Source organism: Loxodonta africana, chromosome 10 (genome assembly GCF_030014295.1).
Source record: "Loxodonta africana isolate mLoxAfr1 chromosome 10, mLoxAfr1.hap2, whole genome shotgun sequence".
In the NCBI taxonomy this organism is placed as follows: Eukaryota; Metazoa; Chordata; class Mammalia; order Proboscidea; family Elephantidae; genus Loxodonta; species Loxodonta africana.
Genome location: NC_087351.1, coordinates 45,543,837 through 45,559,922, shown reverse-complemented (window position 1 = coordinate 45,559,922; position 16,086 = coordinate 45,543,837). Strand labels below are relative to the sequence as shown.

Genomic DNA, 16,086 nt, shown 5'->3' with positions numbered 1-16,086 from the left:
CTTCTGCTTTCTTCCAGAGATTTTGCTCTACTCTGAGGACCTGTTAAAAATCAGTCCCATTTGGGGACTGCTGAAAGCATGGAGGAGAGAAAGAAATGCACCAGTAATGAGAAACTAATTTCGAGTTAAAATAAGCAAAACATCCCCACGCAGCGCATTTAGATGGAGCCTAAAGTGACAGCCAGCAGATCATTCTACCGATTTCTAATGCTGGAAATTCGGATGGCATTTACTAGTATAACCTTTCAACTCTGAAAGAGGCCGACAGTGGCTTGAAATATGATTCCTTGCAGATAGCATATCCTCATTCATCTGACTGTGCTGCTCTGTGCTCCACTGCACAAACAGCGTCTCACCCACTTCTGAGAGGACACTAATAAAAAAGGCATCAATTTTCAGCTCTAGTACTACTGTGATCTCTTTATATGTTCGACATCCAACATTAAATTAAAATGCTGTTATAAATCCTACTTTCTGAATCTGGAATGAGTGTTGGGTTTTTGTCGCATGAGACTGCAGCAAATCTTGTCAAAAGCAAGGAAGCACGTCTTGTTCACTCAGAATTAATGTTGTGGATGAAAGAAGGAGGTAAAGGGGGTTGAATACGGCGAACCAAGGGTGTCAAAGGCAGTGGAGGCTGCAGCTTCAGGGGGCCTGACCAGGCAGGGTATTTGCTGCTTTCAAGATGTGGCTAAATCAAGAATTGTAATTATCAACAACAAGCTGTGTGGCAGGAAAATTCCTGATAAACAGACGCGCACACACACATACATATATAGCAACAGAAAATTTCTAAACATAAAAAAATGGTCAATTATTCCTCCCTGGCAGAAAATACTTTCTAAACAGTGGTCCTAAGGAAGCCTTTTGGATTACATCAAATCTCTGGAGCCAAGGCTGTGACCGGGCTTTAAAACCACGCAGCACTGGGTGATGTGGCATCTGGGCCTAGGTCATTGCTAAAAACTCTTAAAGTTCCAAGAGGAATACCTAGACTCGCTGAATGGCAAGTGGGATGATATTCAAAGAAACTAGCCTTATGAATTAAGACAGCTTAAGAATCTTTTCTATGCAAAGTTCAAAAGGAAAGAAAAAACAAACAAACCTTCAAGTATAAGGAAGAAAATGGTTAGGTTCTTCCATTTTGCTAAAGATGGGAATAGACTCTAGGAGAGCGTTAGGGAATTTTTCTGGTCCTTCTGATTAAAAAAAAAAAAAAAGATACCCGCCAATATCAGTTACCCTCTATGAACTATGCAAACTAAAAGGTAAAAGGGGCTGCAACAAAGACACAGAGTGCAGACCTATGTGCTTCTGCCTGGCTCATTCATAATTATGGATGAAATAAAGACGAGTGTGTGCCTGTTTGGGAGGGTGGGGTGGGAGGAAAAGGTGGACGAGTGAGCAGTTCAATATCTGGATCGAAGAGAGGAACTTTTTCCCTGAAGGATCCTGCCGGGAGGAACCTTGACATGCACAAAGTCAGAACGCAGACAAAGTTGCCCTGGTGAGAACGATAAGGTCACCCGTGGGATTGCTGAGATTATCTCTGTCAAGCACTCGGACAGCATGCAGTCAAATGATGCATCATGCAGTCATTTTCGGGGGGGGGAAATCAATTTCTTCGCCAGGTCGCTATTTGCTTTTCAAAGTGCCCTTGTAGGCCTTCACCACCAAGCATTTATCAATTTAAATGTTGTAAATTGATAATGTGCCACTGTGCCTTGTACTGTTTCTGAATTATTTTGATACTTATATTTTCTCAATAGTCTCCAAACCTTCAGAACCTCCATATTCAAACGGACATTTTTCTTTGTTATGCCAAGAAGTGATGAACTTTTTATGATCAGTACGGGGGGAAAATGCAGACTTGCTATTACAAACAGACAAACGAACAAGCTGCAGAAAATGATATTTTCTTCTTTTTTATTTAAATTAAGGTTTTGCTTATTTGAAAGACTTTTAAAAGGAGGAGGGGGCACAAAGCAACTGATATTTGGAAGGTTGCAGGCATTCATTTATTGAAGGAACTCCAGTTATCTCTGCCATGCATAAATTTAAAACACTAAGGGCACAAATGCTAACTCTCCGCTCCATTATTCTATCCCTCTGCTCTGTTGAAATAATACCTTCCTCCCCCCGCTTATATTCCAGTTCTCTAGGATGTGATGATGCCAAACAAGAGTAATAACTAGTAAGGAACGCTAATGTCTTCTTTTTTTCACCCTACCAAAGAAATATATATCCTTTACAAGCACAGAAGTGAGGGTATTAACCACACACTAACCTTAACTTGATTTGCATTGAGAAACATAGAATGGAAGAGTTGAGGCTTGCACTTTGGAAAAGCAAAAGAAAGACATGGCAGTTGCAAAGCATCTTTAACCTCCAGTGATTTATTGGCCCTCAGCCAAGTTATCAGGGGAATCTAATTCTTCTTTATTATTCAAATAAACCACATTTGGCACCATGGCTCCCTTTCAGAATAGCTTCACAAATAGACTGAGCTCTGTCATTTATTTGACCTTGTACTTGTGTGTGGTAGCTGTAATTTTATTTGCCATTCTATACAACAAATGCAGAGAAATCTAAAACATGGAGATGAACAACAGGATGGGGAGAGGAGTTCCCGGTAAATACATCTGCATAGCTTAAAAAAAAAAAAAAAGCAAACTTCAAACAATCATTTACCCCTTTCACCTTCACCTCTATTAGCTCTTATTATTATCTGCAGCTACCCTTGCCCCTTTCAGCAAGCTGCCTTGAAACAAGCCAATTTGTAACCTCCTCTGCAGCTACCTTCTGCCTGGGTTACAATACCGAGGAAATACAGGAGGGTGTGGAGTTGGTGAAAAGAAGGGAAGTGACTCTTCGCACGCATGCGGAGCACTGAAGGCAGCAAGGGGTGATTAGAACGCACTTCAAGAGGGGGCTTAGCTGGCATGTATGGTATATTCTAATGATATCACAACCGTGAAAATCTGTTAATTTCCCAGTTTGTGCTAGATCTCATTTTTGTTTTAAACGGGGCTCTGCGTTAACTTGAAAACATTCTGCTAGCATATATACACATCACAATCATCACCTCTCACCTCACTTTCAAGGAAAGAAGTTTTCAGGAGATACAAGTTCATTTTTATCCTCTGTTAACTGAGGGAAACCCTGGTGGCGTAGTGGTTAAGTGCTACGGCTGCTAACTAAAGGGTAAAAAACAAAAACAAAAACAAAAAAAACTAAAGGGTAGGCAGTTCAAATCTGCCAGGCATTCCTTGGAAGGTCTGTGGGGCAGTTCTACTCTGTCCTATAGGGTCCCTATGAATTGGAATTGGCTCAACGGCACTGGGTTTGGTTTTTTGTGGTTTGGTTAACTGAGACCCATGTCCTCCCCGCGACTGGTGACTAGAATGCTGACACTTACCAGGATGTAAAAGAAAATGTGGGGTTTGAATGTGGATTGGGGAAAGGTAAATGAAAACCACATAAACCACCAAACTAGTCAATACTGTTGTGAAGCCTGGATGCCAGAACATCACTCTTGAAATGGTCTTTGGCATGCCAGCAGCTGAGGGGCTAAGGGTCTGCTGCCTACTTATGAGACTTGGAAATGCACGTTCATGTTTGTTATCTGGGTTATTACAGCCTTGCTGGGAAAGTAAGCTCCAATGGAAAAAAACTGGTATGTTATAATCCACATGTTAGCTCAAATAAAAATACAAAAATACAGAGCTTTTTTCAGATTAGTTCCAGGAAAAACTTTGCTTTCCCTAAGAAAATGCTATGCTTCCCTGTTGTTGAGGGTTGACTGTATTTCCATTTTTGACTTGGTTACTAGGAAACTCATAGCTAAATTTGAAGCTTGATTAGACCATTTATGCCCCTTCTTATAAACTTTATTTGTATTCTCTTATACATGGTAATAAGAGATTTCCTACTTTTGTTTATCTTTTTCCCCTGATTTCCTAGTTCTATTTTACCATTTTTTTAATTGTATATATTTATGCAAGTTGTTTCCAATCCTTTGTGGCAAAGGAAGCCCAACAAATAAATATTTCTCAAAGCTTCAAGTCTTATACCAACTAGAATCGCTTCTTATTATCATGTAAATTCCCTTGTGAATTCTGTGGTGATTAAACCCCTTACAGGTTGGAAGAGATTTCATAAAACCTGGCTACGAATCATTGAAACATTTCCAGTGTTCAGCAACCTGCTCTGTTTCCTTCCTTTGTTTCTACTTCTGCCTATTTCACGACAGCTAGAGAGCGAAGTTGTCTTTAGCAGCTCTGAATGCCATCACCAAGTATAAGAAGTCAATTGCTCTCTAGGCAAACCAAACGCAACATGGATATTTGGGGGATCTCCCCTTAAGGTAAGACCTCATGTTGAGTACCTGGGAATCAGTTTTCTTCCTTATCCAAGTCAAAAGTGCATATTTCTAAAGCCTGAAACCACTTCTTGGATATTAAGTTAAATATGTATCTATGGCAAAGGCAAAAGGACTGTTGAGGAGGTTTGGACATTATTCTAATCCACTTCATTCCCACCTTCATAACAATATGAGAATACTTTATGGAGAATAACGGCATGTGCTCACCTTGCACACGAGGTACTGGTATACTCAGTGGAAGATGAAAGAGAAAATCAACTCTGGCTGTCTCTATTGCAAGCTACACAGCAGTGCTCTGTAGTTTTCCCTACTTTCTTTTCTCGTGAGCCAAAAGGGAACCCTAATTCTTCTCTAAGCATAAACCATTTTAAAGTCACCATATTTATTTACACATTGAAAGAAAATAAAGCTGAGGGGGGAATATCTTGAGAGTTAGAAATGCAGACACAGCTCTGCAATGACTAACAAACTATGCCACGCTCACAATGCTCCTCCACAACCTCACTGAGTGAAGTCTTTGCGGACACAGTTCCACAATGTGTTTAAGAAATTATTTGAAAAGGAAAGAAGGGGCCGTGATTTTATAGGCTCCTTATCACTGTCTATGATTTGATGGAATAATCACCTGGCCAATGCTGTACGACAGGAGCACTTGGTTTGCATTTGTAAAAATTAAGGTTCACATGGATGTGTATGTGTGTATTTGCAAAAGAGAAAATGCTTAATTGAATAACTAAGAACACATTTTACATTGTACATCACCCATGAGCACTCCCACCCCAAGTGAGAAGGGGCATTAAGAAACTTGGAAAGGGCTATACTCAGGAATCTCAATTATTCTGTTAGGACTTTGAACCTTAACTGGGTTGGAAATCCTTTCCCAACATTTTAGCTTAGAATTCTCCTCTCAGGCTTTGGGCATTTAAAAACATTCCATGATCTTATCATATTATTTTCATGTTAAACCAAAACTATTCTTAAACTTTGGTTTTGAACTCTGAATACATACATTGATATATGCAAAAAAATCACTTTCTACTGATTTACCCTTAATCGTTTTCATTGCATAATGCTGCCAAATAGAGTCCTCTCTCTCCTATCTCATAGCCTCTACCTGCATACTTGACCAGCTCCGCCAACAGTAAGCACAGGAGAAGGCAACGGCACATTCTGGCCAGTCTACCGTCGAGTCAATATGCTGATTATTCGTTCGCACTTCAAAACCCATCACATATAAAAGCAGGTACCAATGGCACAGAAGTTGCCAAATACTGCACCATGTCTACATAGCCGCTTTATTCTGCAGAAACCTCAATTATTTGTCTTAGATTTTAGGAAATGACTGACTCCATGCTATAGTAGAGAAGCAATGAAATAAACTGCTTTTAAAGAGAAACTAGCACAGGGTTAAAGCCAAATTTTTCTTGAACAGATGATATTTCAGATGGCCACACTCTTCCAGATGCATCAATTTCCTTGAAAATCCAATCCATATATGTGCATATGCTGTGCTGGCAGGAGGACTGACTGAAATGGCCAAAACCCAAGAGCTAATATTCTTTTGGCCAGAATAATGCAATTATTATTTTCCTAGCTATCAGTCTAAGCATACAGAGCCATCTGTTATGCAAAGCAAACATACACATCTCAATTACAGAAAATGCAGTTGCCTTGACAGAATTTGGATTATGCCACTAACCAGGGCTGTAAAATGTGTTTTGAGCTAGTATATAATGGATGCTTTTCAGGAGTTCCCTAATTAGCATTTACCTGCTTAAACTAATTATTCATCCTTCTTCTTTACTGGCTTATTAAACTTTGTTGGGTACTACACATAAAACAGATGAATATGGGCATTGCAGAACAACAAACAGTGGTGTTTCCAGTTCTATACAGTATTAACAACATGGTAGCACACCCATTTCAAAATTGGAGATTCTTGATACTAGGTCCCAAAAAGATTAAGATAAGGCTTAAAGTCTATTAAAGGCTATTACAAAACCAGAGATTTCAGTGAGATACAAGAATGCTAATATCGAGTTAACAATAGCTTAATATTCTATCATTTGGCTTGCTAAAGCCCACATTAAATTGAATTCCTCTACACGCTACAAGCCAATAGCTTGTACGTTCTTCAAGGAAGAGTTAACAGACCCTTGTTCGGATTCTCAACAGTAAATAATCGAATTTGGCAGTATTTCTCCTCTTCCCCCAACCCTCCTCAAATGTCAAACATCTCTTTATTATTTTCCAATGTCTTTCTTGATTTAGGAATTACCCAGCAAACTCACGAGCAGCCAAAAGGTTCCAGCCATGCTGGATGTCTCCTTAGAGCTGTGCCAACACTCAGGAGCAGTGAGTCTAGGGCGGGCCTCACTAAAGAAAGAACAGACAAATCTTATCTCCATCTTAGCTCCAAGGGGCGACTGAATGAGAGGTAGATTATCTAACCTGGCAGATCATGACACACATACGAAATCCCTCCCACTCAGGCTATGTTTCACTACCAGATGCAAAGGGTCAAACTCAGCCCATCACCTGTATGGGCACAAACACCCAATGCGCAAGCATTTTTATGGAGAAAACTTCTGGATAATTAGCTGAACTGCAAACTTTTCTCCAGGATATTTTGTCATTCTGTAGATGCTGCCTCCATCTCAGAATCCTCTGGAACTGAAAATTTTGGGTTCATGTGGAAGACTAAGAATTAACACCCAGGATTTTGCCCCTTGCTCTGTCTGCCTCCATCTTTTCTTTTAACCTCGGACGAACATGTGTCAGTAATTAAACTGTAGACAGTGAAAGGTGATCTTATTTTATGAAATTGTCTTTCAGCATCAGGAAGCGTTTGCAAAGGCAGCAAATATACCCTGCCTGGAATCCTCCCTGCAACACATTTTAATGGTCTCTTTCAGCATTTCTTGACTCTAAATGACTCCCTGTCATTGTGTCAGCTCCCAGGATAATGCAGGGTACTCCATAAACATCCAGTAATAGGACACAGGGGAAGCACTATTAGTGTGTCCCTCTCCTACCAGGCACAGAGGTTTCAAAGTTCAAAACGACTGAGGGAAGAAACTTCATTTGTTCTCGATAAATTAATAATAATCCTTGGGGTGCAGGGAGGGGGCCTAAAGTTTTGGAGCACAAGTTTATTCCTAACATTCGATACTGACACACAGGTTTCTCACTTACTCCATGAGAAGGGTCAGGTAAAGCCACTGAATAATAGATTTGATAATTCATGCTAAACCGAGTATCATTCAAAGAAGAAAAAGCAGGAGGCTGAGGCAGCTTTCACGATCGCCGTAGAGAATCTAAATTGTTTTACTTACTTGCGAGAGGCCTAGGTAGATAGAGACGGTTTCGGAAATGTACAAAAACTTTCCTTCTTGATTTAGTGCAAATACAAATCCATCCAGGGACTGCAGGGAAAAAAATAAAAACATATAAATAGGTTAATAAATACACATGATGACGCTTTAATGAACAAGGTAGCCAATGCAAAGCGATTCACATTGAATTTAGCGCCACTTTTTTCTTCATTGTTTAAAAAAAGTCTTAAGATCTTTTAGTATTGCATCATACATGAACAAATTAAAAGCCTGAAGTAAGACTAGGAGCTTGTCTTTATTTCTGGGACTTCCTTATGTCTTTGTCATTGTGATCAAGACACATTACGTTCATGTATAAAATAGGATTGTGCTGATTTTCTGAGACCACCTTTATCTATTTATTTATTTTGATTTAGTGGTGACTGAGATTAGACCAGCAAGAGTCTCCATTCAGTAACTGAGCAGGAATGGAAATTGTAATGAAATGAGAGAAAAGGGGTTCCTACATGAAGAACCAGTCAAATCACCACTTGAACTACGCTGGATGTCAATACTTTGCTAATTAATAAAGGATTATGCCCATCTTGCTTCCAGCGCCTTTTGTGTCACCAGAACAAGTCACCAGAAAAAGTCAATACATGATGGGTGAATGTTTATAGGCTGAAACCTTACCAATTGTAACCCTTCTTTGCAAAACTCTGTATTAAAGTTTTATTGGGATAGATCTAGTTTCTATTACAACTCCTGAAATGGAAACAAAAGAAGGGGGTGGGAATGAAGGATGCTACGCATCATCTGTAAGGCCTGAAACCTTAGTCCACTTTCCAAACGATGGGCTGCATTTCCAGTGTGATGAACAGTGTGAATCATTGTGGGCTTCAATGGCAAGAGACCAGTCAAATGGAGAATAAATTTGTTCCAAATTTTTGCAACCCAAGTGCATTTTATACCTTCCATCATCTTTACATATTTTGCTTTTTATTTATCTTATACAAGGGAGGTGGCAAAATTCCTGCTTGCACAGGAAAAGAAGTTTTAAAAATTAGTGGTGTTAACACACGTTGTAAATCTGGGAACACAGGAAATCCACACTGGGAAAAAGGTCCGTAGAAACACTAGATTAATGCATAATTCTTCAAATATAGAAACGTGGGAGAAGCACATGAAATTCAGTAGGAAATATGCACTGCCTCAAATCTCACTCATGATTTCAGTCTCCTAAAATAAGTATATATGTAAATATGTACGTATATGTGTGCCTATGTGTCTGTATATATTTAAATGTATATATATGTAATTTGGATTTCCATATTTCCTGAACTGTTTTCACTGTGGGTAAAACTGTGGGTCACATCCAGCCTCCTCCTCTTGATTTCATAGGTCCTAAAAACCTGGTGGCGTAGTGGTTAAGAACTACGGTTGCTAACCAAAAGGCTGGCAGTTGGAATCCACCAGATGCTCCTTGGGAACTGTAAAGGGCAGTTCTACTCTGTCCTATAGGGTTGCTATGAGTCGGAATTGACTCGACGACAATGGTTTTTTTCTTTTTCTAAAAACAATTCAAAAGTCACATTGCATTGCTCCAGAAAAGTGCAAATTACATGATAAACAAGCGTTCAGTAAAGACAGTGCAGTAATATTGGCTTACATTTATTAAGCGACCTGTGCTAAGCAGTTTACATGAATTGTCACAAGGACCCTATGAGGTAATTTTATTATCTGCATTTTATATATGAGGAAACTGAGGTTATGCGAGGTGCCTGCTCTGTCCCTAGTAAATGACTGAGTTAGGTTTTGAATCCTGACAGTTGGACTAAAGAAACTATACTGTCTTCCATTAAAATCAAAGATTCTCTAATTGATACCTGTGATTTTATGGAAAAAAAAGTCGTCACGACATTTCCGAAGTTAAAATATCTATACTAAGGAGGCAGGCTATGACTTCTTAAAAATCATCACTTGTTTTTGAATTATTTGTTCAAATGATAGAATCCTATCATTACGGGTGGGTCACAAAGGGAAAAGGTAATGGAATAACAAGAGAGTGTATATATCACTTCCATAACAGGTCACCTGGTTACATTTGCCCTGTGATATTTGCTCTGGAACCATTTATGGGACAGGGAACAGAGCACTGCCTAAGAGTACTGAGCTCTCTACCTTCAACACAACTGTCAAAGCTTCTGGAGTTTTGTCAGATACAATCTTTCAAGCTTAGAATGTGGTATAGTGGGACCTCACTTTGAACCAGTGCAAAGGCGAAAAGTTTTCTTTCAAAAGTTTGGGGAAGATCTCATTGCAACATGTCTTCACCTCAAACAAGATGTCTCCTTAGTATGATTCTTGAGGATAAGGGCCCTCCTTCTTTTGACCCTCCCTTATGGAGAAAAAGATCTTATTAGGTTTTCCATCCAACCTAATAGCCACGGGCTGGCATACAATCACAGAGATAAGTGAACCATCTTCCCAATCACTGGAGAACTTCTGTGGTGGCGACTGACAATTGGGAGGTTGGCTGGGGAGCAGAAATGACAACTGTTGAAACTGGTGTAAGGATAATCCCCTACAGTTCAAATCCTCATTTTTACAGGTGAGGATCCTGAGCCACAGGGTGGCTAAGTGGCTTATTCATTCAATGTCCAACTAAACTGGATTTTTCAAGGGTGGAGCGATGTCTTATCCATCATTGTCTAGCTGGCATAAAATAGCCAATCAGTCAAGACTTACTAAATCTAGTTTACTTTTAAGTCCAATAGGGTCGCTATGAGTTGGAATCGACTCGAGGGCACTGGGTTTTGGGTCTAAGTCCAATGCTCTTTTCCTTATATCATATGGGCTACAGTACCTAAGAGGGATGGGAATTATTTTCTCCAGGAATTCTGTTTGTGGAGCTATTAGATCATTTGCAGATTCAAATGCCGCTTGATTTCTAATATAGCCTGGGATATCTCCTGACATTTGGAAGATCAGAGTTGGACTGGATTCTTTTATAAAACCAAAACCAAACCCATTGCTGTCGGGTCAATTCTGATTCATAGCGACCCTATGTAACAGAGTAGAACTGCCCCACAGAGTTTCCAAGGAGCACCTGGTGGATCTGAATTGCTGATCTTTTGGTTAGCAGCTGTAGCTCTTAACCACTACGCTACCAAGGTTTCCGATTCTTTTATAGTCCTCCAAAACATACAGTGTTATTCCTGAATAGATGTACTATTTGCCATCTATACACATACTTTATTTTTTCACTAAAGGGGACTTTGTTTTTAACATTAAGCCCTATCTCTTGTTTTTAGTCAAATATGATAGGAAGTTTGGGAAGCATAGCAGGGAAAAAGAGTATCTGGAGGCTAAACATCTGAGGCGATTAAGCAGCATCGATCTAAGAGCTGGCCGGTTTTGTTTGGCAAAAACTGAGGCTTCAACACATGTTCCAATTTCCTGTTGAGATTAAAATGAGGCTATGTCTACATGACACAAAGACATCCAGTCAATTCTATTAAATATATCAGCCAATTTGGTGGGGAAAACTAGTCAGATCAGTTGTTTGTCATCACAGAGGTAGAAAACAAAAAAGAAAAGTGCTTAATTAACCATATTTTTCACTTTTATGCCCATCATTTCCATCATTTATATCTATAGTATGAGACAAATATACATAACTCAGGTTTGATCACCCTTCTAATAAGGAATGGGATACAGTGGATTGGCAAGGTCACTTTGCCATTATCTTCTGATTCAGGGCCATTCCTGTCTACCATTTGCTATGTTTTGCTGCTTAGAAGAGTTTTAAGAGTAGCATCAACATTGGCTTAATTCGGGATTCTTGATTTAAAAAGGTGAGAGAAGGAGGGAAACATTCAGCCAGTTAATATGGGGAATCAAATGTGATTAATCTGAAAGTCCTGTGGAATTCTTTAAAACTTTGCATTGAGAAAGCTATCATATACTGTGCTGTTTCAATCACTGCAGGCTACTTTTTAATTTTTTCCTTTTTTTTTTTAACTGCCCACTGTTTTCAACAGGCACCAATTAAGATTCTGGGGTCAAAGGGTTAATTACATCTTCTTACCCACTATGTAGAATTTTCTGATTATTAACTAAGGTTGGATTAAGATGAAAAAGAACCTACACAAATGTTAATGCTGGTCCCTCCTCGAGAAGATTTATTACAAAGCTAGGCTGAAATCTATCTGCTTTTCTCAAAGCAGATGGAGAACAAAATCTTAGAAGTAACAGTAAAACAGACGTTTTCAAGGCATGCAAGTATCTGATTTATCAAGACAGTTTTCTTATTACCGAAAACAGTTCTAAGCCATCCAGACAGGGATGATAGGAGATTTCCTTTGTCACATCCCAGTAAGTCTATGAGGTACACATGCAAGGCGTCAGGCTGGGATAAAGGAGTCAGGAGCCACAGCATCTCTGAATAATAATGCCTGTAATTATAATTTATATCCCCTGACATCAGTGTAACATATAAAGTGTAAGGCACAGTTTCTTAACCCCAAAAGCAGAGTGCCTCTAACAGTATTTGTCAAATGATGAGGTTATTTCCTTGCAGGGTATAAAACTAACTAGAGTATCGTGATTGAAGGTATACTAATGTTTAATGCATTGTGCTAAATGGATTTATATTTGTCAAAGGAGTTTTGTCTCTGCCCTTTTTTTTTCTGCAGATTCTACTGCAGCCAAATTTCACAGAGTGAAATCTTATTATGGTGCCCTTCTAGGGGTAATTCTCATGTATATAACGACTTTGAAATTAGTGTTTCTTTCTTCTACGTTCCAATGCAGAAGGGGGGAAAAAATCCCTCCAACTCTTTTCCTATGACCTAACTCCAGTTAGAGTGAAGAATTACCAGTAGGCTAGGTTATTTTAATGACAGATTATTTTAAACGAAGCGTTTGCCATCTGTTCCACCCCCTAATTATGAATGCAAAAAGAACATATTTCACAATTACATCAGTAAAAAAAGTAAGATATACGTGATTTAAATGCATGCATGTGTTCCTTGTCCAATGCACCGTGCATCTGTGATGTACTTCTAATTCAGGCTCAGATTGGGGAGCAAATATTCATCCGTGATACAGTACAGTCTCTGACACACTCCACTTTCCTCCAGATCCAGAGCTTTTCACTGTCCGGACGCTGTGCTATTATGACAAGAGCAGAATATGTATTTGAGCACAGTCCTTCTTGAGCATTAGAAACGATCATTTGATAATGGCAAAAAGGCTTTGCTGTTAATAAGGAGAGGCTCTATGGGAAAACTGCTCCTGCTACATGAGCAATGGGTTAGACGTGGGAATAAGAGAGCCTGTTCCTAACCGCTCCTCTATCCTCCCAAAAGAGCTTGCGTGAATAAGGTAAACACAAAAGAGGCTTGGCCTGGACAGCAAGAACAGGGCTCCCATACCTATCTTTCAGCCCTATTTTGGCAACAGACAAAAGAGTTGGAAACGAAAAAAATGTTTCTTATGTTTTTTGGGCCTTTTGATAACAAAAACACTTTGATAGAGTTTATGAAAATGTCTTATTTGCCCTCTTCTTGCACCCCAGGAGGTGATGCTCTACTGGTCACATGCTCACATGTGGAACCCCAGTAACTTCAAGGGAAATCTGGGACTGTGCCCAAAAGTGCCCATATGTGTCTGTTTATAGAGAAGAAACGTTCCCCCAATTTTTTCTTTGCAGTCTGAGTTTTCACAACCAAATACTGTGCAGAAACAAACGCTTTATTTTTAGAAATAGGAATCGAAGTTAAGCATATTTTCTCAAAGATGTGAAAGCATACATCAAAAGTTTGCCTTTAATTTAACTCTTAGGAATCTCTCAGAGCTTGCTGTCTCCTGTATTTCTTCCTTGGCCTCTCCAATAAGCCAGTAACACAAAGGATCAAACATGTTTACATGACGGAGTATGAAAAGCCAAATGGTCTCCAATCACACCAAACAGAATTAGTTATGTTGAATGTGACCATTTCGCCAGTAATAAAGAATTCCAGAACAACAAACTGATCACCTTAAAACATCTTTCCAAGAGTTTCCTAAACATGCTAAGCCAAACATCTCAGGTGAGAAAACAGTCCGGAGAGGCTCAGAGAGACTCTTCAGTTCTTTTAGGTGAGTTACAAGAATAAAAGAGGAGATGCTGAGCTAGTGAAATAGTAAAACATGAAAAGAACAAAGACACCTGGCTTTCTGAGCAAGGAGATCAGGTTTGCCTTCTGCTCATTGAAATTCCATTTTCTGGGAACTGTGTATCAAAGAACTGACCTTTTTTTCTCTGGGATGCTAGTTCAAGCCTGACATCCAGCCTTGAGGGATGTAGATTTCTTGATAAGAACATCCAGCCAAATGGACAACAGGCTCTAGTATAAAGACAGTGTGTGGCATTTGGTTCAATCACAAGCATCTCTGAGCCACCAAGGGTGACATGCAGATACCACATAATCTGTGGCTTGCCCTTGGGGAACAGGTCTTCTCTTGGGATGTATGTGACCATGTGCTGCTTAGAAGTGCCTTTGCCTCAAAGATAGGACTCTCACCACTTACTCTAAACCACAAAAATTCACTGGAGTGTTAAAAAGTCTCCCTTTTGCACATGTGGCTTATTAATTTACTGACACATAGGCTCTTCAGAATTCAGGGACTAATTCCTGATTGTGCATCTTTCTCTTTGAATTCAGAGTTCTCTTTCAAGTTAAAGGAGGAATTCCCAACTTGGCGGGAGTAATATAAACAGTACCTTGTACTGGTACTGAAAACCCTAAAAAAAGTCACCACTTTGTTTTGGTTAGACCCACAGTGTTCAATGACACACAGAATTCCAGGTGTCTTTTGAGTTGCTTACATTAAACAGAATAACACAAAGAAAAGAATAGGTACTAATGGTTTATTTGACATCCAGTGGATTAAAGATTACTGGAAAGCAAAGAAGGAAGGGTCTTCATTACACTTCACAGGATGTTTTAAACGCCGCACAGGTCACTCAATATTCACCATCAAAGAGGGGAAAGCGAAACAACCTGACATTTGCTTGACAAATTACATAGATCACACGTGAGATAGGTACCCTACTTTACAGATCAGGAAACACAGGCTCCAAGAAATGAAGTACATTGCCCAATGTCACACGCCCAACATGTGGTAGAGCTAAGAAAGACGGATGCTCTGTTTCTCTTGCTGCTGCTGGGACTGCCCACTGAACGCTTACTGGCATAACCCAAAAACCCAACCCAGTGCCGTCAAGTCGATTCCAACTCACAGCGACCCTATAGGACAGAGTAGAACTGCCCCACAGAGTTTCCAAGGAGTGCCTGGCGGATTCAAACTGCCGACCCTTTATTTAGCAGCTGTAGCACTTAACCACTACGCCACCAGGGTTTTTACACACTGGCATAGCTGCTCCAAATCTTCGCTTCCTTCAGTCTTCCTTTCCACATAAGTGATTCTCCCGCCCCTACTGTTCAGTAGGATGCATTCAGAGAACACCTGAACCAGCCCACAGGGTTCACAAAAGTGAACAAAACAAGGTCCGAACTCAGGAGCTGCAGATTTAAAGAAAATTCATCTGTTGGATCCAAGACTAAGAAAACAACTAAAGTAGAAAATTAACTTTCTAAAAACAGGAAGACCCAGGGTAAAAGGAGTTTCTAGCGTAAGATGCCCTGAACACATGGTGGGGCCCCTGTCTGATATCATCCATGTCCATTACATTACCTGCAATATACTGTCATTAGGAAGGAACAGGTATGAATTGCTGGGCTTATAAATGTGCAGTAAAAATACCACCAGACCTCAAAGAAACTCCCATGCCTTGCAGGAAGGTGTTAGTGTCTAAAAGGAGAGAGGGAACCCCACAAAAATAATTACCAGGAGGAAACTGCACTCCCAAAAGGCAACTGCTGACATTAGACCTGAGTACCACGCGCCAGCAGGCCATGAGGCTGGCCTGCACTCTGACCCCATTTCCTTCCCATAGTTTTTCACTCCGACTTAGGGTTTTCCCCCCTCCTCTCTGATATTATAGATACCACTTTATATGGAAGTCAATGTGAAGATAGATTGACTTTATGGAAATTTATTTTGCAGCATTGTATACTTGAAAGTACTTTCTCAATGATGTAAGGGAACCTGCATTGCTGTTTCCATTCTGGTTGATTATGATATGACATGACTGTTTGCTGGGCAGTGGGTGACTTCAAACAAACAAACAAAAAACAACAGGCTCTTTAAAAGAAAATAATAAATGCTTTGTACGTGTATTCCTTTAGGTAAGGTGTTTGTGTCAGGGGTAGTAACAATGATTAAAGAACCCGGTAATGAATTTAGCATATTAAAAGGCCATTTAGAAAGCTCAGATAT

General features: G+C 39.7%; 1 protein-coding gene across 1 annotated transcript in view; it reads right to left on the bottom strand.

The window, feature by feature from the left end:
- Positions 1–16,086, bottom strand: part of LOC135232489 (neuronal PAS domain-containing protein 3-like) — a 626,617-nt gene that overhangs the window by 126,052 nt on the left and 484,479 nt on the right. Inside the window, exon 4 of the mRNA XM_064291850.1 lies at positions 7,720–7,809. Coding sequence (XP_064147920.1) covers positions 7,720–7,809 — 90 coding nt within the window. The remainder of the gene's footprint in view (positions 1–7,719; positions 7,810–16,086) is intronic.